Raw genomic sequence first — 26,952 nt, forward strand, 5'->3', positions numbered from 1 at the left:
ATGGTATACCATTTACCATTAAATAAACTACCAATTACCATTAAGAACTTACCATTGAAACACCACTTAAATACCATTCGCGTACCATTTACCATTCAGATCACCATTCAACTACCATTCGGCACCATTCAAATACCATTGGCGATTTTTATAAGGGCCGGCACTTACAATTACGAGCGGATACCATGCGCGACCCCCAAAACACGTAAAACGGATGTCTTTTTCAAGATATATACACGTTACGTACGTAACGTAATAAGGGTGTCAAAAACACTAAAATAATGAAAAAAGGATATCTTTCTCCTTAGGAAAGCTACGTGTTTAGGGTCAAATTTGCGAGGGTATAAAAAATCAAGACTAAAATGTTTTAAAAAAGGATCAGGGGCGTCGATCCATTTTTTCAGATGGGGGGGGGGGCAAAATCATGAATCAACTTTCCAAAGGCGCTCGATCACACACACAACAAACTCACACACACACACACACACACATATGCCTTTATATATACACTCGGCAAAAAAAGTTCTTGGACACTTATAAAAGTTAAAATATTCCATATAGATATTTGATTAAAGGCAAATTATTGTATGTCAACATGACCAGACAATATTCCTCTTTCAGTATGACATGACATTTTCATGTGAACAGTCATGCATGGATGGTTAAATGCTTTAAACAAGAGCAATGTCAGTAATAGAAAATCGCAAGAAATGGACCATTCAAGTGCTAATGATCATGGCCATCCTGTAGGCATACATTCAACAATTTTTATTAGGTAGTTATCATTTGAATTGAATACTTAGGGATGCATCATGAGATGCATAATGAGATGGATCATTCGGACACTCACTTTCAAGATGAAGCTTTCCAACCAAGAGAGTGCAAGGGCAATAGGAATACATTCTGGGCAGTCATTTAGACGAGTGGCTCGATATTTCCAAGTTTCACCAACAACAATTTCAAATTTGAACCAGCGGTATTTGGCTACTGAAGTCAGAGACCGCCCTAGGAGTGGTCGACCTAGGGCCACCACCCCTGCAGAAGATAGGTTAAGGATGCTTGCGTTGAGAAGGCGATTTGCCACTGCACCAACTATCGGATGTGAAATTCATTGACTAACTTTGACTTAAAATTCCAGTGGAATAGTGATGCGTCCAAGTTGGATTTTTTTCTCTTCTCTTTTAAAGTGGTATTCGACTTTAAGTTTGCTTTATCGTTTAATGGATATTTATGCCATATAAACTTTCACAACTGAAAGAATGGCTGATCATTTTCTTGCAATTTTCTTTTACTGAAATTGCTATTGTTTAATGCCTGTAACCAGCCATGCACTGACTGATCCATTCTTGCAATTTTCTTTTACTGACATTGCTATTGTTTAAAGCATATAACCACCTATGACTGTTTACATGAAAATGTCATGTCATACTGGAAGAGGAATATTGTCTGGTCATGATGACATACAATAATTTACCTTTAATCAAATATCTATATGGAATATTTTAACTTTTATAAGTGTCCAAAACTTTGTTTGCTGAGTTTATATATATCTATATGACTCACGAAATAGAGACACACATCTCACCAATAAATAAATGCGAGCGCGAAGCGCAAGCTGAAATTTCTTTATATTCTGACCTGAAAGCTTGATATTCTAAGCATTTTTGGTACAAATGATTAATATGGGTATCTAAAAAAATAATAGATGCTAGCGCGAAGCGCGAGCTAAATTTTTTTTTGATATTTCGATCTGAAAAAAATTGAGTTCAATGGACGTTTTTAATAAAGAACAAGATATATATCCAAGAAAAGATTATAGCAAATCATAGTGGGAGTTCTTTTTAAATTTAGAACTGAAAACGGGACTTTCTATTTACCTATTTAATCATGAAAAGTATGTGTTTTTTGCTACAGAAATGATGCGAGCGCGAAGCACGAGCAGAAATTTTTAATATTCCAATCTGAAAAGCAGACATTTTGAGCACGATTTTAGATAAAGAACGAGTTGTGTATCTCAATCTCGCTTGCTGATTTCTGTGTACCATTACAATCTTGTTATACAGTGCGTATCAAAAAAAAGTTTACATTTTGAAAAAATCCTGTAAAATTATACTTTTGTAATATCTTGAAGATTTTTCCACATTTTAACATTGGTACAGATCCACTTAAGCAAATGACGATATAACTATCGAAAAATATTTCCGCTTGAGTGAGCACCACTTACTTTTGAAAAGTTAGTGAAAAATGATTTGCGCAGAACTTTGAATTAGCTATGCGAATAAAAGTAAACCTTTATCATGAAGAACACGTAGAATTTAGCAAGTAAAGTTGATTTGAAGATATCTTTGACCTCTTTTAACTTGTTTCCTTGCCCAATACACTCCGAAGAGTGCATTGCGCCCCGCCCCACTCCCCCACACACCAAGGCCATCAAGACGATATTTGATTTACACTGAGCTGTGATTTACATAAAATGAATTAGGCTTGATTTTCATTTTGTTAATCATTGTCAAGCTTGGGAAAAGTGTGGAGAAACAAGTATTAAATGAAAAATTAAATGTCAACCCACTTTAAATAATAAAAACTTAGTGAAAAAGTGCTGGAGATGTCTGATGTAAACTTTTGTTCCGATTCCGTTATGTCATCAGATCCAGCTGGCACAAAAAGAGTAAAGGGCAAAAAGTGTGCTTACTAAGTGACGAAATTTCAATTTGGGTGGCAAATTTGTTTTAAAATGCTTGAATGTATCTGTTTTTATCTTTATTGACTAAAAGTGCAAGGGAAATGTAGGAAAAATGTATCGCAGGGTAAGTTTGATTTTGCTCTTTCCCCTTGACACTGCGTGAAAACAAGCATTTCTGCGCAAACAGATTTCTGTGAGCTTTACAAAAATGGACAGTTCTCAGTCAAGTGTAAAATTCTGTCAAAGCTTTTACTTTCATTGGATAGATGAGACCCAAACCCAAGATTATATGTGAAAAAATTACCCATATGTTGTATATTTTTTAATTCCCAGAGCTTTTTCAAAGTGTAACTTTTTTTTGATACGCACTGTATATTGCACATGCGGAATAATTGGGGGGGGGGGGGGCAAAACAATATGTTCGCCCCGCAATATTTTCATTGGTGGGGCAATCGCCCCCCTCCCAGGATCGACACCTCTGTAAAGGATGTACTTTTTGCCCCAGGAGTCAACACTAAGTGTTTAGAGTACGATTTGCACGTGTTGGTCCCAAAGATGACCGACGACAGTCCGTGACAACATTGAATCATCGCTGTCCTTGTTTAGGGGTTTAAATTCAGCGAATACTTGCCAAAAGTATCATTTTGTTTCCAATATTTGTTTAGGGTAGGGTTTCACACGCCATTACTTGTTAAGGGGTGCATTTTTAGAATGTGGAAAATACGTGTTTAGGGTGCTGTTTGAGATCTCATGGTCACGCATGGTATCCACTCATGAATGGAAGTGCCCCCCCCCCCGGGAATCAACTCTGTGCACCAAATGAGACTAGTCCCAAGATGGGCCTTATTTTCGTTTGGTGATGTGCTGATGTAAAACTTGGCCCAACACCAATGCCAAAATGTCATCATCAAATATGAAATAACTAATTGCTCATTTTTGTAACACTGAAAGACATAAATCATAACAATAGCATGACATTATTTAACATTTGTGTATATTTTTTATTCAAAATTATCGAGATATAACACTTGTCAATTATCGAGTGTTAGCAAGGATCATTTAGGTGAGGAATTTCAAGCTGTTGACACGAGTCAAACGACCCACCGTGTGTTTTTATTCTGTACATTGTTTGGGGGAGGCTACAGCCCCACCATTTTCTGAAAAAGGTGAGGGAGTGGCAAGAGTAGGGAGGGGTACATCAACGCATCGCTGTGAGTGGCTGTGTGCATCTTACTTTGGGCAAGTGGTAAGTAGGTTGTACGAGGTATAATCTCCATGCGAATGCCATATCATTGTTCGGAGACTGTACTTACACGTGCTGCTCACATAAGGTGTCCTTGCTCTCAAGTTTTGAGTATGTGCAAATGCAATAAACATTGGCAGTACAGGGCACGCGCATCACCCATACTGGTAGTGAATCCATCATAGTCCGCACGCAGCAGAAGTTCCTCATTCAGTGAAAGTGCTACGTCCTGTCTGCATGCTCCCAAATCTGTACGGAGGCGGTACTCACCACGTCCTCAAATTTTGCCCACATTTTTACAAATGGACAGCAGGCACTTGCAAGTACAACCTGTTAGGGGAAAAAGCCTTTACTGACTACCTGAATATAATATAATTAAGACCGGAAGTGTGGGTTCCTTTGAATAATTTTCCCATTTAAAAATGCATTAATGAAACTGTCTTTAAAGACTGCCAGCCCAGGAAGACCGCTTTTCTTGTTCCCCTAAGGTGGCCTTTATATAATGATTTCTCTCATACATGTTACAGGTAACACCTATTCCAAATCCCTAGGGGACCACAAAAAATTGTTAGACTTTAAGAAGAGAAATATCACATTATGATCTTCATAATTTGGTTTAATTATGATAAAAATCCCCACATTCTTTTTTTAACAAAAATCTACAAGCTTTAAGGATTTAAGTAAGTTCTGGTAAATTCAAGAAATTCTTGTCACAAGATTATTGATTTATGTTGAAGTATCACAACCTTATAGAAACTTATTTTACATATATGATAAAGACTTAACTTAGGTTAATGTTGTAATGTTGACAGCAATAAAGCTATCGAAAGTGTTGGTGCCTAAATATCTTGGTTCGCTCCTGCCATGCAGACTATTTAAAACATATAAGAATAACTTTTGAATCACAAAGACAAAAACATTAGATATTCATCAACCAAAAAGCACTGCTTTCTTCATGTATTTTTGTGACATCAATTTGTCTTCTTCAAGAGGCAAAAAAAAAATACAAAGAATAGAACATACAGTGTTCTAGCTCCAGACTTTTAGTGGTGGTCTCAATTTCACAGCAATACAAATTTTTTCAGGCCGAGTTGGTGATCTTAAGGCCGAGTTATTGATCTTAAGGCCGAAAGTGAATGAACATCATGTAATGACAAACTAACACTAGCAAATCTTTGAAAATAAACAAATATAAATTTATCAAATGTAGGAATGTTTATTGTAAATTATGAAAATAAAAGAAGATAAAAGATGGAAATTAATGCAAGAGCAATTCTTCTTTGCAAGGAGTTGTGTCTGAAACACTTTTCATTTGAAATTAGCAGTGGTCAGAAATAGTGTTTTTCATGATGAGTGGTGGTCAGAAATCTCCTGTGCTGGTTGGGCCGACTACTGCCAACCACTGTAGCTATATCACAGAACATGAGAACTAACAGCAACCAAATCATTTTCAGTATATATTGTCAAAATAGGAACATGATTAGCAATGGTCATGGACTGCATTATTAGTATAGAAGGTAATTTTTTTGCAGTATTCTTTAAATTCTAATCCCTGCCACACAATATATAACTAACTTTTAGATGGACGCTTTGATGTAACCACTCAACTAAGACAGTGTCGGGTTATAAGACTAGATCACACGACCAGATAGCAAAGTATTGGCACATTCAATTCGTCCAAGTAGTCATGAACCCCATCTTAAACTTTCAGCCTATCATGATTAAGTATTTCATTGATGTACCTCTCTGCATGACTTGAAATATGAATTCAGATTGCAAAATCTTCGTACATACACTTCCTTGGACTTAATTTTGCATTAGGTCAACCATTTCAAGTTGATTGAAGAGCTGGAAACTGTTTGTCATGTCCTTGAGAAATGGCCTAAAGCTCCGATCAGCCACCATCCAAGATTGATTTCTGGTCCTTTATCCAATTTATTAAACATCTTTCTCCTCCTCTGGATATCCCTCCATCCCAGAAATTAATCAAACATTACTTTCCTGGAAAAAAATCCAACCTTGTAAACAATTACCTCCTTTTAAAATTCCCGATCCATGCAATAAAATTTCCTTTTGAGCACAGGCTAGAGGAACAATTGGCAGCAATTTCAATATTTTTTTTTCAAATTTTATTGCCATACTTTGAAAAAAAAATTGAATATGGTAATGGATAATCGGATATTACACTTGTCAAATGAATGGCAAAAGTCAGAATTTGCATCTTTAATCTGTGATCTTGTTGATTTTATTGTCAAGTTAGTATTGAGCTTTAACAGCTTTTTCTCAGGAGTGGAACCACATACTGCACGGTCATCTCAGGTTGGAAGCATCACGATCAAGTTGGTCAGCATCAACTTTGTACTTCAATGGTCTCCTTTCTCCATATTTATCTGGTCAGTTTCCAAGTAGAGTGAAGACACCGGATGTACTCACAATATCATTCATGAATCAATTCCATGGTGATTATTGCTGTTTAATGTTCAGAGTTTCTGTGTATGTCTTCTGCTAGCTGGCGTAAGCAATATACTGTGGTTGAACTTTTGCGACTTTGCGGAGTTGTTTGTCATGAGTCTTTGGACATGTCATCTCACACCAACTAGTAGGAACCATGGGAACACCTGAAGCAAAATAGAAAACAGGTTTTTCATTAACTTATCATAAGGCAATAGTGAATACAGGGCACTGAAATAGAGGGGGCACAAAGAGAAAACTTAAAAATAGAGGGGGCACAATGAGAAAACTTTAAAATAAATAATAAAAATAATAAAAATGAAAAATAAAGATGGTTCCTAGCACCCCAGTCTCGATCTGCCTTTGAACCAAAATAAAGGAAGCAAGTTACAAAAGTATAATTTGTTGTTAATGAGCAATGTGTGTTCGTCATTTATAATAGGCATCAATGCAATTTAACAGCATATTCTCTTCAATATCTTTCCAGAGAACGATCATTTCTTCTCCAAATTTTGCCTGAATGTGCAACATAAAAGGATGTTTCAGAAACAATAACTGAAATTTGTCACTTGCTTCCTTTTGCCAAAGTTGGGCAGTATTTTGTTTTGGCTTATTATGTCAAGAATTAGATATTATAACTCATTTTGTGTACTATACCCATTATCACTTTTTTATTCAAACTATATTTATTTCCAGCATTTGTATCACTGTAATTTATTTGTTATGGACCCCCTACATTTTAAGCCACTGACTTTCCTAGGTTGTTTGATCCTCACATTTTACAATACGCAAACACTGATCAGTTCATTGCCACTCCCATGGGCATACATGATCCAAATGTTAAGTCAAATGGTTTGTGAGTTATCACAAGAACAAAAACGGGACACACGGATGGATGAACGAACAACCTGTAAACAAAATGCCTCCGGCACGACCTACAATGGGCAGAGGTGTAAAAATGTCACTTTATCATAAGTTAGACTCAGTTAGATATTCTCATATCACAAGATCACTGAGGTGCTATACACTACGTTATGAAGGCAAAGGTGGTGACAAAAAACTCAGGTCACTTTCCTTTAACTGCAAGGGGTCTGAGCTGAAAACTAGCTAGTGAGAAGGAATTCGATATGAATGAAAACCAACCTGCTTCACTCTTGGCAAGCACAACACCAAGTTCATTTTCTGCTGTAGTCAAAAGATATGACTGGGCATCTCCTAATGAAAGCTGCACATGATATGTCAAGGAATATTAATTGACCTATTACCTTATAATATTCAAATTCATTTATACTAAAGAACACTCACAAAGAACCTAGCTACAATTCCATGAGAATAGGTTGTGATTGAATGACATTTAAAGGGCTTAGTAAATAATTCATCTCATACCAGAAAATACAACATTTTTGTCGTTTAAAAATGATAAGCTAACAGTCTCATACTGTGATAAGGAGAGGGTGTTCAGGTAGTAAACACCTATGCATCATCCTTAGATTCCTGTGAGTTGTTTAAATTTCTTTGTTCAGACTGACCAACCGATAAACATACAAAATAGGAGTGATTCATTAAAACAAGTGGAATGCCTCTGGCAGTCTCACCTGCATTACGTGATTTGATATAGCAGCAGTGCTGACTTTGAAAACAGCTCTTGAATAATTATTCACAAAACATTCATTTGATAATAAAATACTATGTCCTTTGACTAAAAAAAAAATGGCTTTTGACCATGATCACATGACCTAAGACGTGTGCTAAACAATCATTCATACTTGATTACATTCATGTCTATGTTTCATAACAAGATCCATAAAATTAAACAAAGTTATGATGCCAATTCAACAAATACCCCTAATACAGACAAAGCCCATAGATCTTAAATAACCTTTGACCTTGGTCATGTGACCTCAAATTTGCAGAGGATGTTCAGTGATACTTGATTACTATTATTTCTAAGTTTTATAACTAGTTCCATAAACTTTTAAAATTATAAAAATTCCACAAATACCCCAACATTATCAAAGTAAATTGACCACCTTAATGACCTTTGACCTTGGTAATGCGACCTGTGGCCCATAACACAAGGCATAGAACATTCTTCTATGTCTGATTCCACTGGCTACAATGTGTAATCAATCGTGAAACTCAGGCAGGATGTTCAAGGATATTTGATAGCTCTTATATTCAAGTTTCATGAACTAGATCCATAAAATTTCAAATTTATGATGACAATTCCAAAAATACCCCCAACATGGTAAAAGTTTGTTGACCCTAAGTGACCTTCAACCTTGGTTGTGTGACCTGAAACTCAAGCAGGATATTTAGTAGTACCTGATTACCTTTATTTTCAAGTTTGATGAACTAGGTCCATATACTTTTAAAGTTATGATTACATTTAAAAAACTTAACCTTGGTTACGATTTTAAAGGACAAGTCCACCCCAACAAAAACTTGATTTAAATAAAAAGAGAAAAATTCAACAAGCATAACACTGAAAATTTCATCAAAATTGGATGTAAAATAAGAAAGTTGTGGCATTTTAAAGTTTCGCTTCATTTCACAAAACAGTTATATGCACATCTCGGTCGGTATGCAAATGAGGAACTGATGACATCACTCACTCACTATTTCTTTTTTGTATTATATGAAATATTTGTATTTTCTCGTCATTGTCAGGTGAAATGAAGTTTCATTCCTCCCTGAACATTTGGAATTCCATTATTTTAACATTTTGTACTTCAGGCATGGAGGTCCTAATCGTCAAATTCCTAAAAATTGAAATATTGTATAATTCAAACAATAAAAAACAAAAGAAATAGTGAATGGGTGACATCATCGACTCTCTAATTTGGATGTAGCTGGCTCATTCATATAACTATTTTGTTAAAAATAAGCGAAACTTTGAAATGTCATAACTTTCTTATTTTATATCCGATTTTGATGAAATTTTCATTGTGCTTGTCTGATTTTTCTCTATTGATTCAAATCAACATTTTTCTGAGGTGGACTTGACCTTTAATGTTGAAGATGCTGCCGCTGTCAGAAAAGCGGCGCCTATAGTCTCGCTCTACTGTGCAGGCAAGACAATAAAAAACAGCCTCATGCAAGGAATTTTTTCTACTTAAAATACAGCCTTTATAGACAGGCAATTCTCACACACGGGTGGTAGCTTAAAAAAGGATACAACTCTTGCAAGGACAATATCACCAGGCCTGAAGGACTTGTACACCTCCACCTTATCTTTCTCTGTAGCACGGATATCTTCTTTACGAATCATTCCTCGAAAAGTCTCTGTCAATGGGACGCCCTCTACACTCAGGATATCACAACGACAGAACTTTGATGTGATACTCACCACCTGTACACAGACATGACAAATGCAACATTTACTTACAATCATTTCTACGCACTGTATTATCCCAGCTTCAGCAAAGCAACCCCGATCAGTCACTTGAGCATTCAAGGAATTCCTTCCTACATGTACCAGGAACATTTCCTCTATACCTGGGTGGAGAATGCAAAATGTAGAAAAATGCCTTGCAAAACGATGCAAGTGATGTGGTGAGATTATGTTTTACACTGGACTGCTTTGAAAATAATATCAAACAGGAAGTTGTAAAAAAAAATTGAAGTATGAAGGGTCTAAATTCAACCAAAACAAAAAAATCTTGAAAATATACCTTCTACAGTTCTGCTCTGCAAAGTCTACTTTCATCAGATTGAAACAATATTTGCAATCTTCACATTGCACAATGGTGGGGAACATATACAGTGCGTCCCACAAAAAACAAAACCGAGATTTAGCGATCATTTATCGATACTTAATCATTAAAGAAATAGACAAATGACCTACCAATTTAAAGCTTAGAATCTCCTCTTTCATCTGATATTACTTAGATTATTTCTCATTCACGCATGAGTGAGCAAAGACAATTTGAAGAAAGGATATCAAAAACTCATTTGGCGGGGGGTATCTGGGTTTCAAAAAGAAAACCACATTTTTGAAAAGTTCAATATCTCCTCTCTAATTTGATGCCTAAATTACAGAAAATGGTCAAGAAATAACAAAGTTCTGGTCATTTGAAATAAGGCTTGAATTTCAATAATTTCATAAAATGAAGAGGTTCTCCTGGCTGGCTTTCAAACTCACTCGACACTCCACTTTGTTGACGATCAGCCATGCATTAAATCTTTTGTTCACCATGCGAAAGCTTCTGTGGGAAACCGGTGAAAACACGTTTATCTCATGAAATTATGGAAATACAAGCCTTATTTCAAATGACCAGAACTTTCTTATTTCTTGACCATTTTCTGTAATTGAGGTACCAAATTAAAGAGCAGATATTGAACTTTTCAGAAATGTGGTTTTCTTTTTGAAACCCAGATACCCCCCGCCAAATGAGTTTTTGGTATCCTTTCTTCAAATTGTTTTTGCTCACTCATGCGTGAATAAGAAATAATCTAAGTAATATCAGATGAAAGAGGAGATTTTAAGCTTTAAATTGGTAGGTCATTTGTCTATTTTATTTATGATTAAGTTATGATAAATGATCGTTAAATCTCGGTTTCGTTTTTTCTGGGACGCACTGTACAAGAAAAAACAAGCCACAGATATGATCTACATGTTGATGCTGCAGCCTCTCATAAAATTGTGACAGTAAGCTTTTAAGAGGTGACTTGGACAAGCAAGATTTTAAAAACAAATGTTTTGAGGTGCAGGGGTTTATAATAATGATTATAATAATAATAATAATATACTGGTCTAAGTTTGAACATTTGGAGAGGATGTAATTCTATACGGCAAGTCATTCCATAATATTGGGGCTGTGCAGGTGAAAACAAAATGTTTTATGTTTAAAGTTTACTTCTGATATGAAAATGATCATTTTGGTTCTTGGAAATAGGCTAAACATAAGGTTTATGGTGTAAGAATACCAGTCACAAAGCATCATATCTACAGGAACTCTTTTAAAACATTAGAGATGTATACCAGTCTAAGTATCATATCTACAGGAACTCTTTTAAAACATTAGAGATGTATACCAAAGTTTGAAAATGAATGATGGTTGGTTTCAATGACCACAGTATAGTGGATGAACCCAGCATGACCTTGACCTATGTACTATGTAAAGTGTGTATGTACAAAAACATACTCTGTAAGTAGGAGTTACACACAACAAAAGGCAGTCAACACAGCCAGCAGACTTTTTGAATTTGAGAAAACTGGGCATAAGTTAAATGTAACTCAGAGACAGCTATCAAAATCATGATCAGTTTAATAAATCAATATTTGTGTTTCATTTAATGAGCTTACCTTGCATGTTACTAAAGACTTCTGTCTTGGTACTGTAATTTGAATTTCCTGCTGAAGAACTGTCAACTCTGGCAACTGTATCAAAGATATATTAAAACACAGATGAGTACATTTTATATGTTTACCTATCAAAGACACAATGTAATTATGTAAAATACGGTGCCAAGATATGAAATTATGAAATTATGAAATCTGTATGTCCTATTTACATAAGGACCTATATGCACTACATATGCCACTCCAAACCACCTAAAACTCACTTGAAGTCTCATCTCAGATACACTAAATTCACACATACATGTAGAGCCTACTTTTCAATATCTGATCACCAACTGAAGTCTCAAGTCTGACAATCATGACAATTCTAAACAGCTTCAAAATTTGTTTTAAATTGGACATAAAAATGGAACAAATTAGCCCTCTAATTATCCACTCCAGTGGTAGCTAGAAATGATTGAGTAACAACTCACCACACTCTCAGCCTCTTTTCTGGAGCAAACATGTCCCGCTAGACTGGCATAGATAAAGCCATTTTTTCTATATGTACCAGGGCCGATGTGATATTCACTTTCACTGCCAAGGCGTTCACCTGCACAATAAGATAGAAACAACATTGAAGTGAATAGTTAATGATTGATGACATCTTTCACCATGTTGATCTCAAATCAAAAGTAATCAACATGATGAAAGATTTTATGACCTTTGTAATCAGAAGAGGTGAACATGCATTATGGGTGGCATTCTCTAATATTGGAGCCTTGGTGCATTACTGCCACCGTGTACAGGAAAATTGAAGGCACGGCGCATGCAAAATTGCAACAAACTCCCGCAAAAGAGGATTTACAGAATCAAATCCTCCTACGAAACTTACCAAACCATGAGAAGTCAATTCCCCTAATATGATGAATATCCCTCAAATAGCGTCATTGAAGCGTTGATTTTTCATCTCGTTGACAAAATACGGACACTGCTTCCATCTCCCAATTTTTTCATCTAATTAGCTAAAGAGGGTGCGCGATTTATCTTCATATCAAAGACACTACAAGGGAAAGACAGTCTTTTACTGTAAAGACTTTGATGGAATGTTTATTGACAAACGAACGGTAGCACTTCGGGCTTTGTTCAAGGTACGTAGAATTTTCTATTTTTTTGTCATCGCTTTAAATGTTTTCCAAAAAGTATTATCCTCAGCAAAAATTTAAAAAAAGTACGCTTTTTAAAGGTAAAGTCTACCCCGGGAAAATGCTGACTTGAATAAATAGAGAAAAATCAAACTAGCATAGTGCTCAAAATTTCATCGAAATTGGATGTAAAATAAGAAAGTTATGACATTTTAAAGTTCCGCTTATTTTTCACAAAAAAGTGATATGCACAACTAGGTAACTCAGTCAATGATGCCCATCACGCACTATTTCTTTTGTTTTTTATTGTTTGAATTATACAATATTTCATTTTTTATAGATTTGACAATAAGGACCAACTTAACTGAGCCATATAGTATTAACAATGCTAATTCCACATGTTCAGGGGGAAATTAATCATTGTATCACTTGACAATGAGGAGAAAATTAGAATATTTCAAATTTCATATAATAATGTAACGATCCCGCAACAAGGATCGTGACGTAAACAATCAGCCCTGCGCATGACTATTGTTTACTCATTATTCATAGCTGTCGCGAGAACTCATTCAGCCGTGAGTATTATGTCTTTCGGTTATTATTAGAAATTACTTGAGATTTCATATTCCAAATCAGAAAATGATTAATGTATTAGCTAGTTTATAAATGAGGCCTGAGTTTTTAATGAAGAAATGTTAGGAGATAAGTTGATTTGCAGTTTTTATGATCGAATTGGTGTAGATATAGATTGAATAATTCATCGCTGGCTGTGTTTATGAACGTACATAATTTGCATAAGAGCACAGCCGGCGTATTTGCATAAGTGCGGATGAGCGTTTGGAATGCACAGTACGTCCGATCGCAGCGCTGGTCGATTTTGATAGATTTTGACTAATTCATATCTTTTTGAGTATTGATATGAACGGTTCTGTATATATTTCAGTGCAAAAAGATATATCCTTTTTGGAAACGTATCGACTTATTGAATGTTTTGAAGTAATAAACGAGGAAATGTGAATAAACTGGCTTCGATAAAGCACAGTTCGAGTTCTCTGTACATTATACGCTGCGCGTAGACGTGTGTGTGCTATCCAAACCCGCTCGGCGCACCGTTTTCACCTACGTCCGCAATTTGTCCATATAAATAAGATACGTTTAGTCGCCGGGGCTGGCACAAACAACGGAAATCTGACTGCGGAAGGCTTGCCACGGGGAAGACTTGGAAAACTTGGAAAGGTAAACAGACGCAGGAAACAAGCCTATAGCCAAGGCATATAGACGCTGGAAACCTCGATATGAATTGAATTAAGTCCCTATATTGACCCGTATGTTTGAATATGAGAATTCCCCAATAGAGGTCCAGATTAATAAAAGTATAGATCTTGCTATGATATAAATTTTCTTAATAATTATTTTGGGCGAGCGACCTGAAGTAAATAGTCTAGGAATCAATCTCTTCGTATATATCGACGCCGGAATTAACAGACGTGGAAACGAATGTCGAGACTGGGAAGCTGGAAATAGAAGTTTTTCTCTTAAGCTAGACGCCGGTTATAGATTTGGAAAATTCTTATACTTGGATGCCCAAAATAAAAGTTTAATAATTAGCCCTTATTTCTCTGATAACAAAAACATCTTAGAGCTTATCTAAATATTAGACATTGTTTACCTGTAACAGTGGCGAGTAAAGTACATGTATATATTTATGCAATTTGAATAATAAAGTGCACCATTTTTCTTTTTGCCATTGAAACTAAAATCTGAGTCACAAACCCCTGTGTCTTAATTTCTTTGCTGTGTACCCCATAGTCATATATTTTGACGAAACGACCCTTAATTGCAAATAAACTATAGCGAGCCGCTCTAGCATTTTCTTCCACTCTTTTATTATAATTATCTTGGAAACTGCATGCTCGGAAAATATTGAGATAGACAAAAAAAAAATGGAAATAGAGAAAAGCTCAGGTGATCCACCACAGACTGAACACCATCCTGACGTAGAGGTCGGAATGGAAGAAATAAGCGAGAGCGGCGGCCGCTACAAAATTGGTGTCAGAAGTGGGATAAACATGGCGGGGGTACCGCACAGAGAGAGGGAAATAGATGAGCTAAGTTGTTCCTCTGAAGAAATAATGTCTAATGCAATAAGCTCAAAGATAGATAATAGAACAGAGAAGACACAGAGTCGCATTATGAAGCAATTATCAAACTTAATGGCCCAAATGACGAATCTGAGTAAGAAGACAAAAGGAAGAAAGAGAAGACGTGCAGGTCCAGACTCTACCACAGAGGAAATGTCAGACTCCTTGGACGATAGTGAAGTGGAATTCGTTTTTAAACCAACTAGACGACCGGAAAACGTCCAAGAACTAGATACTAAACACGAGGAAGGAAAATCAGATGTCGAGAAAATGCCGGAACTGGAAGAAACTAACAAACCACAGGCAAATACTAAATCTGGCTTCAAAGAGACGAAAGCTCAGGAAACTAACACCCGTCCACTAATCATGCCGGACAAGTATGATGGGAGTACGGACTGGGAAGATTACAGCTCTCATTTCGAATCTTGTTGTGGAATTAACAACTGGAATGATGAAGAATCAGCTAAGTATCTTGCCGCAAGCTTAAGAGGACCAGCCCTGAGACTTTTAGGAGAACAGAGGGGGAAAAAGTGGAACTTTGAAGAAATAAAGGATGTATTATCATTCAGGTTCTCTTCTGCAAAGCAAGCAGAAAGCTATTTGATGGAACTCAGGAATCGTAAGAGACGTCATGGAGAATCACTCCAAGAATTAGGTCGTCACATTAGAGAACTAACTGCTAAAGCATACCCAAACTTCGACAGTCAGGGAATTGATAGGTTGGCTAGAATTCATTTTACGGATGCTATTCGCAGTAGTGAGATTCGCATGGGGATATTTCATGCTAAGGCAACTAGCCTAGATGAAATGATTCGAGCAGCAATTACAAGTGAAACATTTCTACAGACGGAAGCTGAGCGAAACGGGTGGAAGAAGCCTGCCTATAATAGAGGGATCGTCTCTGATATTGATCTGGAAAAGATAATCAAAGATGAAGTTGCCAAAGCCATAGGACAAGCTATGGAAAACCGATCGCGACCCGAGAATGAGAGAACAGTGGAAGATATCAGGAAGATTAGAACCAAACAGATACCAAACCAACCAACACGTGATGAGAAGATACTGAGATGCTTCTATTGTGATCAACCTGGCCACTTTGCGAGGGAATGTCGCAAGAAACAACGAGATGTACAAAGACAAAACTTAAACCAAGTTGACACGCCTTGGCCAAAACAAACCGGAGCTAATCGTCATTACCAGTCAAACGACCAGTGGTCGTCCCAACGGGTCATGGGTCGGCCAGAAGCCCAGAATTAGACAAGACCCAAAGAAATCAGAAGACAAGTTTCGTACCAAGTATAAATCATAACATTGATGGTCTCTATGTTCCAATACATATTCAGGATAAAGAATACAAGTTTTTAATTGATACTGGTGCGTCAGACTCTTACATTTCAAGACGAGTCTATGAACAATTAGATGAAAGGCAAAGGCCTCCACTGCAAAATCGAGATGTAGTTGCATTTTTAGCAGATGGTTCGCCATTAGCCATATTTGGAGCAATAACTCATGAGATGACAATAGGCCCTAACAAAGGACTAATAACTGTACTGGTAGCAGATGTTAGTAGCGATGGAATACTCGGTTTGGATAACCTCACTAAGATGGGAGCCAGTATTGATCTTAATAGTTTCCAACTAACTACAAAATGGGGAAAAGTCGACTGCAGTAATGAAACTGGCAAGAAGTTATTCTGTCGTATAGTTGCGTCAGAAACCACTACTATCCCAGCGGGTAACGAAGCTGTGATCCTTGGAACAACTAAAGAAAGAATCAAACCAAACACATTGGGCTTAATAGAGGCTGGAAACGCCCAACACCAACTTATGAAGAAAGGTATCATTACTGCAAGGGCATTAATCACAATGGGCGAGGATTTGGTGCCTGTTAGAGTATTTAACCCTTCTTCATCAAACAAGGTCATAATGAAGAATACACCTATCGCTACCATGACAGAAATAGATAGGAATGAGATCCAAGAAGTTCCCAAGTACACCACTGTTAGTGATGGAATGGTACAAGACCACTTAATAGACCTACTAAACAGAAGTAAAGAAGGAGTGCCAACTGAGTATCATCACGAAATAGAAAAGTTATTGACAGAATTTCAAGATATCTTTTCCAAGGGAGATGACGATATTGGAAGAACAAATCTGGTTCAACACAAGATTGATACTGGAACTCAGAGACCTATCAGACAACGCCCACGCAAACACCCATTTGGACAAAGAGAAGAAATCAAGAAGCAAGTAGATGATCTACTTGCAAAGGAACTTATCGAACCAACTGACAGTCCTTGGGCTTCAAACATTGTGCTCGTCAAGAAAAAGGATGGATCCCAGCGATTCTGCGTAGATTATCGACAGCTGAATGCTGCCACAATCAAAGACGCATATCCCTTACCTAGGATAGACGAAACTTTGGACGCTCTGTCAGGAGCAAAGTGGTTCTCAACCCTGGACTTGGCAAGTGGGTATTGGCAAGTAGCCTTAGATAAAGATGCAAAGGCAAAGTCCGCTTTCCTGGCTGACGGGGGACTCTACTCATGGAATGTGATGCCTTTTGGTCTTTGTAATGCCCCAGCAACATTCGAGAGGTTAATGGACAAAGTTCTAACGGGACTCCACTGGCAGACGTTACTTGTATATTTGGATGACTTGATCATATTTGGAAAGTCCGTAGAAGAGGAACTATGCCGACTACGAGAAGTATTTCACCGACTACGACAAGCCAACTTGAAGTTAAAACCGAAGAAATGCCATCTGTTCAAACGGAAAGTCGACTACCTAGGACATGTAGTCTCAGATGAAGGTGTTTCAACACAAGACGAGAAGATTGATGCTGTGCGATCATGGCCTACACCTCGGAATGTGAAAGAAGTTCGAAGTTTCTTAGGACTTGCATCTTATTATAGACGATTTGTTGAGGGTTTTGCAACCATTGCTAAACCGCTTCATCAATTGACAGAGAAGGGTCGTGCCGGACAGTTCATATGGAGTTCTGTCTGCCAGGCCGCTTTTGATGAACTCAAGCAAAGACTGATCTCAGCACCAATCTTAGCATATCCATGTACCGAAGGAGAGTTCATACTGGATACTGACGCAAGCAAGGAGGGAATAGGCGGGGTGCTGTCACAAGTACAAGACGGGAAGGAGAGAGTGATCGCTTATGGGAGCAAAGTTCTTAGCAAGGCGGAACGCAATTATTGTGTCACCCGTAGAGAACTTTTGGCGGTTGTTACATACTTGAAGCATTTCAAGCAATATCTGTATGGTAGACATGTCAAAGTAAGGACAGATCACGGAGCATTAAGATGGCTAACCAACTTTAAGCAACCAGAGGGACAGTTAGCCAGATGGCTAGAGGTTATAGCCGCTTATGACACTGAAATAATTCATAGAGCTGGAAGAAGTCATGGCAATGCTGATGCGCTTTCAAGGCGTCCGTGCAGACAGTGTGGAAGAGAGAATGATTGCGGAATTGAGCATTCAGACACTAACTGCAGACGCACTTGTGTTATTCAGATGACCGACGTAATAGGTAATAACAGAGCTGAGATGAGGAAGGCTCAGCTTGAAGATACAGGTATTAAGCCGGTGATAGAAGCATTGGAACAAGTCAGGAAACCTACCAAGGAAGAGATGTCTTCTTTGCCTTTCAGAGCGAAGGTATTACTTGGGCACTGGGGACAGCTTGAGATGGTAGATGGGGTACTTTATCGGAACTGGGAGTCGGAAGATGGAAAAACTTCTAGACGGAGACTTGTGTTGCCAAAGCAAAGAGTACAAGAAGTACTGGAAGAGATTCACGGTGGCAGGCTAGGTGGACATTTAGGGTCCATGAAAACTTTGAGGAGTGCCCAGATTCGCTATTACTGGGTGGGCATGAAGGCAGATGTGAGGTCTTTCATTCGACAATGTTTGATGTGTGGGAAAAGGAAGTCCCATGGAAGAAAGAAAAGAGCGCCGCTACAACAGAGACGATCTGGTGGTCCATTGGAGAGGATTGCACTTGATATAATGGGACCCTTACCAACTACCGAAAATGAGAACAAGTACATATTAGTTGTGGCAGACTATTACACAAAGTTTGTGGAAGCATAAGCCATCCGCAATGAACAAGCACATACTGTGGCAAATAAGCTAGTTGAGGAATTCATCTGTCGTTATGGGGTGCCAAAGGAAATACATTCAGATCAAGGTCGCAATTTTGAGTCTAAGTTATTCAAGGAAGTCTGCCAAATTCTCGGTATAAAGAAGACGAGAACCACCGCTTATAACCCGAAGTCTGATGGGATGGTGGAAAGATCCAATAGGACCTTGCTAGGGATGCTCGGAACGATGATAGATCCTGACAAGCATCAGAAAGATTGGGACAGATATGTTCCCTTTGCGACAGCCGCTTATAGAAGTGCGGTACACGAAACCACTCAAGAGACGCCAAATATGATGATGTTTGGGCGAGAGGTTACTCACCCAATGGACTTGTATGTTGATCAACACAAGGAAAATGAACTTGAAACTGACTACGCAGCCAATCTTCGAGACAGAATGGAGGAAATGTATTCTTCTGTGATGAAGGACGGGGACGCCAACTTGAGAAGACAGAAAAGGAACTATGATGCAACTATGTTTGGTGAAACCTTCAACGTTGGGCAATATGTTTGGCTACGGAACGATGTAAGGAAGAAGGGAGTGAGCCCTAAACTCGCAAACAAATGGGAAGGTCCATTTCGTGTGATGAGGAAGATGTCGGAGGTCACGTTTCGCATCCAGAAGAATCCTAGATGTCGTGCAAAGGTGGTCCACTTCGACAGGCTAAAGGGGTATGAAGGAACCGAACTATGTAACTGGAACCAGGTCACCGACCAGACCAATGATGAGGAAACCACAGACCAGAGTACAGAACGAGACGAGGGAAATGACGAAGAACCAACTGGAAGTGAGGAAGGATCTGGTCGCTATCCAAGACGAAGTCGCCGCCCTCCTAATTATTTTTATTGATTGTGTAATATATATGTATTTTCGCATTTTATATTATCATATATTTCTCTTCCATCTTTCATCTATTCCTACTGGCCTTTCTCTTTCTCCTACTTCCACTACTTTCCCAATCTCTTCATCTTTACTCTATCCTTCTTTTTCTGTATGTAAAATGAATTTGCAAATATGTTCACTTTTGTAACGCCACTGAGTAGAGTAATTAATAAACTTATAGTAGGAGTGGGCTATACATGGGTCAAAAATACTTTTTTTGTAATTTCAATATGGGAACAGTTTTTTTTTATTCCTTGTAATGTATCTCAACATGAAATGACAATATCTTTTCTCTCGGGTCCGAGAAAAAAGTGTGCCGGGCCAAAATCCAAAATGGCCGCCAAAACCCCGAAAAATCACAATTTTGGCAACAACTTCTTTATTTGGTGGTCTTTTTCTTTGGTTTTGGTGTCTATTCATATGTGTTTGGGGGTAGGCAATTTGTTTTTCCTATAATTAGTACTTTTAAACCATTATTTGTGAAGTCAAAAGGTAATTATACCTAAATTTCCCAATTTTTATAGCCTTTTTTCAGCCAAAAAGCAGGTTTTATCGTCCTGGGAATCTTAGATTTTAGATGGTACGAGGTCAACAATAGGAAGCACCTTCATGGAGCTATGTCGCTTTTATTCCTCTACTATGAGTTTTACGGATATTTGTGAAATATATCTTATTAAATAAAAAAAATGTTAATTATCCATAGGGGCTATACAGTATACAATGTATGTACACACTGCACTGCATAAATGCATTGGCCACCATGACAAGGCCTGTATAAACTACAGTGTTATACATGTACATTTGTAGAAATGAGCTCTTAGGTTTAGAATAAGATGCCTCAGAAATTGAAGATATGTTTTGTCTCAGAAACTGAGGACATGTTTTGTCAAATATTCTAATTCAGGGGGCGGAGAAAGGTAATTAACCCCACATCATGGCATTTACACTGTAGCTATTCTGGGCCTCGTTGCATAAAAAATTACCATTATGTTAACTTAATGGTAACTTGCATGAAATCCTTGGTTCTGATCTGATCGGCTGTTGATCAATTACCATGATAGTTACCTGACCCCATAAACATAGGCCAGTTAGACACCACAACCAGGTAAAACAAAGCCTCCAAATGAAGAAGATATGGCTAGATATGTGATGTACATATATGATATATGTGATATTTTTATGTGCAATTAACGTTGCTGGTTTCATCATGTATATCAGCTGACAAGCAATCAAATTCACAATTCACAATTTAATTTTAAACCTTAGGAGCTTATTTCTAATGTGTGACACTATAGTTTAGATACAGGCTTTGTCATATGTCATGGTGGTCAATGCATGGATATATAGTGTAGTACATTAACAGTACATTGTATACTGTATAGCCCCTACAGATAATAAAAAAATTTCATTTAATAAGATATATTTCACAAATATCCGTAAAACCCATAGAAGAGGAATAAAAGCGACATAGCTCTATGAAGGTGCTTTCTATTGTTGACCTCGAACCATCTAAAATCCAATAACACCAGGACGATAAAACCTGCTTTTTGGCTGAAAAAAAGGCTATAAAAGTTGGAAAATTTAGGTATAATTACCTTTTAACTCTACAAATAATGGTTTAAAAGTACTAATTATAGGAAAAACAAATTGCCTACCCCCAAACACATATGAATAGACACCAAAACCAGAGAAAAAGACCACCAAATAAAGAAGTTGTGGCCAAAACTGTGATTTTGGGGGGTTTTGGCGGCCATTTTGGATTTTGGCCCGGCACACTTTTTTCTCGGACCCGAGACAAAAAATATTGTCATTTCATGTTGAGATAAGGTAAAAGGAACACAAAAAAACTGTTCCCACATTAAAACCAAAAATCACCCATTTATAGCCCACTCCTAATTATAGTAGGAATTGGATACCAATGATTTCTTCCAAGTTCTAAAATTAATGCAGAAAAATTCACCACTGGAATGAGTGGAGTGAAATTGGTTTTATTTGGCAGAGTCAGACGCTGCTTTTGAACTATAAGTATATGTGCTGAAAATTTAAAGTAATGTTTGATTGATCGGATGATGATGGTGATTGTATGGTGATGCCTATTTTAGTACAAAAGATTGAGAGAAGAGGTGAGCTATCAGAGTATTAAGAGTTAAGAAGCAATTGCTGACAATCTTCCAAATACCAACTTTTCTTTTGTTTGAATCTTTGTGACTATTCCTGTTAATGAATAAATTTGACTGATGTAATGCTTAATATTTTACTTGGAAAAAGGACTTGGTTATCCATGTAGGTTTTGAAAATGCGAGGACGCATTTCGTAGAGAGGAGGGCTGTGTAACGATCCCGCAACAAGGATCGTGACGTAAACAATCAGCCCCGCGCATGACTATTGTTTACTCATTATTCATAGCTGTCGCGAGAACTCATTCAGCCGTGAGTATTATGTCTTTCGGTTATTATTAGAAATTACTTGAGATTTCATATTCCAAATCAGAAAATGATTAATGTATTAGCTAGTTTGTAAATGAGGCCTGAGTTTTTAATGAAGAAATGTTAGGAGATAAGTTGATTTGCAGTTTTTATGATCGAATTGGTGTAGATATAGATTGAATAATTCATCGCTGGCTGTGTTTATGAACGTACATAATTTGCATAAGAGCACAGCCGGCGTATTTGCATAAGTGCGGATGAGCGTTTGGAATGCACAGTACGTCCGATCGCAGCGCTGGTCGATTTTGATAGATTTTTGACTAATTCATATCTTTTTGAGTATTGATATGAACGGTTCTGTATATATTTCAGTGCAAAAAGATATATCCTTTTTGGAAACGTATCGACTTATTGAATGTTTTGAAGTAATAAACGAGGAAATGTGAATAAACTGGCTTCGATAAAGCACAGTTCGAGTTCTCTGTACATTATACGCTGCGCGTAGACGTGTGTGTGCTATCCAAACCCGCTCGGCGCACCGTTTTCACCTACGTCCGCAATTTGTCCATATAAATAAGATACGTTTAGTCGCCGGGGCTGGCACAAACAACGGAAATCTGACTGCGGAAGGCTTGCCACGGGGAAGACTTGGAAAACTTGGAAAGGTAAACAGACGCAGGAAACAAGCCTATAGCCAAGGCATATAGACGCTGGAAACCTCGATATGAATTGAATTAAGTCCCTATATTGACCCGTATGTTTGAATATGAGAATTCCCCAATAGAGGTCCAGATTAATAAAAGTATAGATCTTGCTATGATATAAATTTTCTTAATAATTATTTTGGGCGAGCGACCTGAAGTAAATAGTCTAGGAATCAATCTCTTCGTATATATCGACGCCGGAATTAACAGACGTGGAAACGAATGTCGAGACTGGGAAGCTGGAAATAGAAGTTTTTCTCTTAAGCTAGACGCCGGTTATAGATTTGGAAAATTCTTATACTTGGATGCCCAAAATAAAAGTTTAATAATTAGCCCTTATTTCTCTGATAACAAAAACATCTTAGAGCTTATCTAAATATTAGACATTGTTTACCTGTAACAGTGGCGAGTAAAGTACATGTATATATTTATGCAATTTGAATAATAAAGTGCACCATTTTTCTTTTTGCCATTGAAACTAAAATCTGAGTCACAAACCCTGTGTCTTAATTTCTTTGCTGTGTACCCCCATAGTCATATATTTTGACGAAACGACCCTTAATTGCAAATAAACTATAGCGAGCCGCTCTAGCATTTTCTTCCACTCTTTTATTATAATTATCTTGGAAACTGCATGCTCGGAAAATATTGAGATAGACAAAAAAAAAATGGAAATAGAGAAAAGCTCAGGTGATCCACCACAGACTGAACACCATCCTGACGTAGAGGTCGGAATGGAAGAAATAAGCGAGAGCGGCGGCCGCTACAATAATGTTATACAAAAGAAATAGTGAGTGGATGACATCAAAGTCTCCACCTTTGCATACCAGCCAGGATGTGCATATAACTTTTTAGTGAAATTAAGAGAAACTTTAAAATGTCGCTCGCATTGATTGGCCAGGATATCGAAAATTTAATCGGAAAGCCTTGACAAAAAGCACACACTCTGAACGCCACCCAAGGCTGCCATTTTTTCCTCTCCGGCAGAAAATAAGGAATAAATTATCAATAATGTATATTTTCGTTTTCTAAGAACTTATAAAGTATCAAAAGAAAGATTGGAGTCTAACAAAAATAGTAGGCCTTCATTCAAGATAATACAATGTCATTTAGAATAAAAAAAAAAATCTGGACAAAACCTGTCCTCCAAATTGTCAGAGAAATTGTTAAATAAATCCCCAGAAACGATGGTTATTCCTGTCTAATAAATGTACATGAGAATATATGAGATGCAACCTGTTGATTTTCTTGTTAAATTTCCTAATATACACTGACGACTTGAATCGAGACTGTTAGATAGGAAAAATTGGCAATTCGACTGTTGTTTGCGTGATTTCCACCGCAGTGTTCGGATGGATGGACGGACAGAGTATCTTCATTAAGACATTATCTTGGCCGAAATTTGGAGGCAAGCATTATTCCATTAAAAAATCATTCAAAATAATAATTTCGAATACATTTTAAAAAATTAAGCTGATTGATGAAAATTATGTAGTGAATAATTCAATAAATGAACAAGTTTTTGACATGTTTTATTCCCTCACATTCATGTGATGAATGAAAACGTCAAAATGCATAGTGGGCTAGGACATAAACCAACACGAAACTATATAGGTGGGGCACGAAAGTTAAGTCAGACATGTCAGACTTGACTAGGGTCTAACTCTAAGTTAGACATAGCTTCACAAATACTTTAAACAATATCAACAAATAGTAATCCCTCATATTCACACAATTTGCCTTAATTATCAGGGTGTCGAAGATTCTTACCAGGAATACAGATTCGATGATGATCCCTAAACTTTTCCTCATGGTCCGGATCGCGTTGGTGTTCACTGTGAGCTGCCATCTTGAATCCTGTCTCAGTAGATCAAGGATGGCGCTATAATTTTTTCGCTCGAGTTTTCAATTTGTCTGTTTGATTGATTGAAGTCATCATAACATTTATACAGTAGCATTAAAAATAACAGGCTTAATTGCACAGAATGACACACGAAAGCTCGAAACTTATTTCCAGTGGGGTCCTCGACTATTTACATGTTTGAAAAATTGAAGAAAAAAAATCAGAATTTACTATTACCAATAAATAAGATCGTCATCATCATAATCCGTTATAGTACAGTCCGCAGAATTGTGCAGGAGTATGTACAGTGCTGTGGAGATCTATTCTACGCGGTTATAATAAGAATCAGCGCAGTCTTAGCGCAATTGAATTTTCTGCACCTCAGCCTTGAAGCTGGCTACTGAAGTGCAGTTAACTTTAATGGCAGGGAAATTATTCCACAGTCTAATGGCATCAGGAATAAAAGTTTTCTGAGAAGTATGCAGTGCGAGCATGTGGGACGTGTAACCTCATCTGATGACCACGAAGCGAAGTGGAAGTAGCAGCAAGATATAGAAATAATACAAGATTATAACGAAGAAGAAGAAAAGAAGGAGAAGGAGGAGGAATAGAAGAAGAAAGGGGAGGAGGAGGAGGAGAAGAACCCGGGAGAAGAATTACGGAAGAAAAAGGATGAGGAAGAAAAGAATAAGAAGAACAACACCAGCGACAACAATAACACGAAGAGGAGAATCAGGAAGAGAGGAAAGAAATAGAATATAAGAAAGAATCGACACATCGAAACTTCAATCAAACTATATAAATTAAATACCTGGTAGAGAAGAAAAAAAGAACGTGGTCAGTATTCAGGCTAAATCAACCGTATAACATATAATTTGCCCCGGGTCATTTGCATCCTTTGACTCTCAAGTGAAACATATTCTTTCAATTTCGTCTTAAAATGCAAAAAGTTTCCTATTTCCTTTATGTCATTGGGAACAGAAATACAATGTTTTAGTTACCAAGGCAATACTACAAACACCCTTTCTGCTTGGTAAGCAAAAGTTGAAATGGCTGTTTATTGTATAGTTATGTAATTCGGTAACTAGATTAAAGTTTGATCCAATATATTATTGTGATAGATTTTATGCACGTGGTGCAAAATAAGCTGTTTTGATCTTTTGTTGACTTCAAGAAAACCTGCTGCAAAGAGTTCGGTGTGGCCAACATGGGTTATGGAACCAGAACAGTTAACGAATCCAACCATTTTATTCTGTACTTATTTTATTAAGTGGCATAATAAGCGAACTCGATAAAAAGAAGTTGAAAATTATGCAGAATAAAATGGTTAGATTCATTAATTGTTCTGGTCCAAGAACCAATGGTTGGCTACACCGAACTCTCTGGAGCAGGTTTTCTTCAAGTCAACAAAAGATCAAAGCAGCTTATTTTGCACCACGTGCATAAAATCTATCACAATAGACCGAATCATTACATTGGATCAAACTTTAATCTAGTTACCGAAATACACAACTATAATACAAGAAACAGCCATATTAACTTTTGCTCACCAGAAAGAGTAGGTAGTATTGGTAACTCCTTTCATTACAATGCCATAAAACATTGGAATTCCCTTCCCGATGATATAAAGGAAATAGGAAACTTTTGCATTTTAAGAGGAAATTGAAAGAATATCTTTCACTTGAGAGTCAAAAAGAAGATGAAAATGATATGTTGTACGGTTGATTAAACCTGAATACTGACCTAGTTCTTTTCTCTTCTCTACCAGGTATTATTATGTATTTTGCATATAGTTTGAATGCAGCTTCGATATGTCCTTTCTTCTATTCTTTTTATTTCTTTTATCTCTTCCTTCAATTCTCCTCTTCGTGTTGTTATTGTTGTCGCCGTTTTTGCTGTTGTTCTTATTTATTTTCCTTCCTCACCCTTTTCTTCCGTCTCCTCCTACTCCTCGTCCCTCTCCTTCTTTTCTTCTTCTTCGTTATATTCTTGTATA

The 26,952-nt window shown here is 37.2% G+C and overlaps 1 protein-coding gene across 1 annotated transcript; it reads right to left on the reverse strand.

Annotated features, from left to right (window-relative positions):
* Positions 1–3,670: 3,670 nt before the first annotated feature.
* Positions 3,671–24,983, reverse strand: LOC121424963 (exosome complex component CSL4-like). Its single transcript, XM_041620861.1, has 6 exons — positions 24,884–24,983; positions 12,156–12,274; positions 11,686–11,760; positions 9,556–9,729; positions 7,521–7,602; positions 3,671–6,544 (listed from the first exon to the last, which is right to left on the reverse strand). The coding sequence occupies exons 1-6, from the start codon at positions 24,960–24,962 to the stop codon at positions 6,432–6,434; spliced, it is 642 nt and encodes a 213-aa protein (XP_041476795.1). The 5' UTR covers positions 24,963–24,983; the 3' UTR covers positions 3,671–6,431.
* Positions 24,984–26,952: the final 1,969 nt, after the last annotated feature.

The sequence above is a fragment of the Lytechinus variegatus genome, chromosome 12 (assembly GCF_018143015.1).
Source record: "Lytechinus variegatus isolate NC3 chromosome 12, Lvar_3.0, whole genome shotgun sequence".
Lineage (NCBI taxonomy): Eukaryota > Metazoa > Echinodermata > Echinoidea > Temnopleuroida > Toxopneustidae > Lytechinus > Lytechinus variegatus.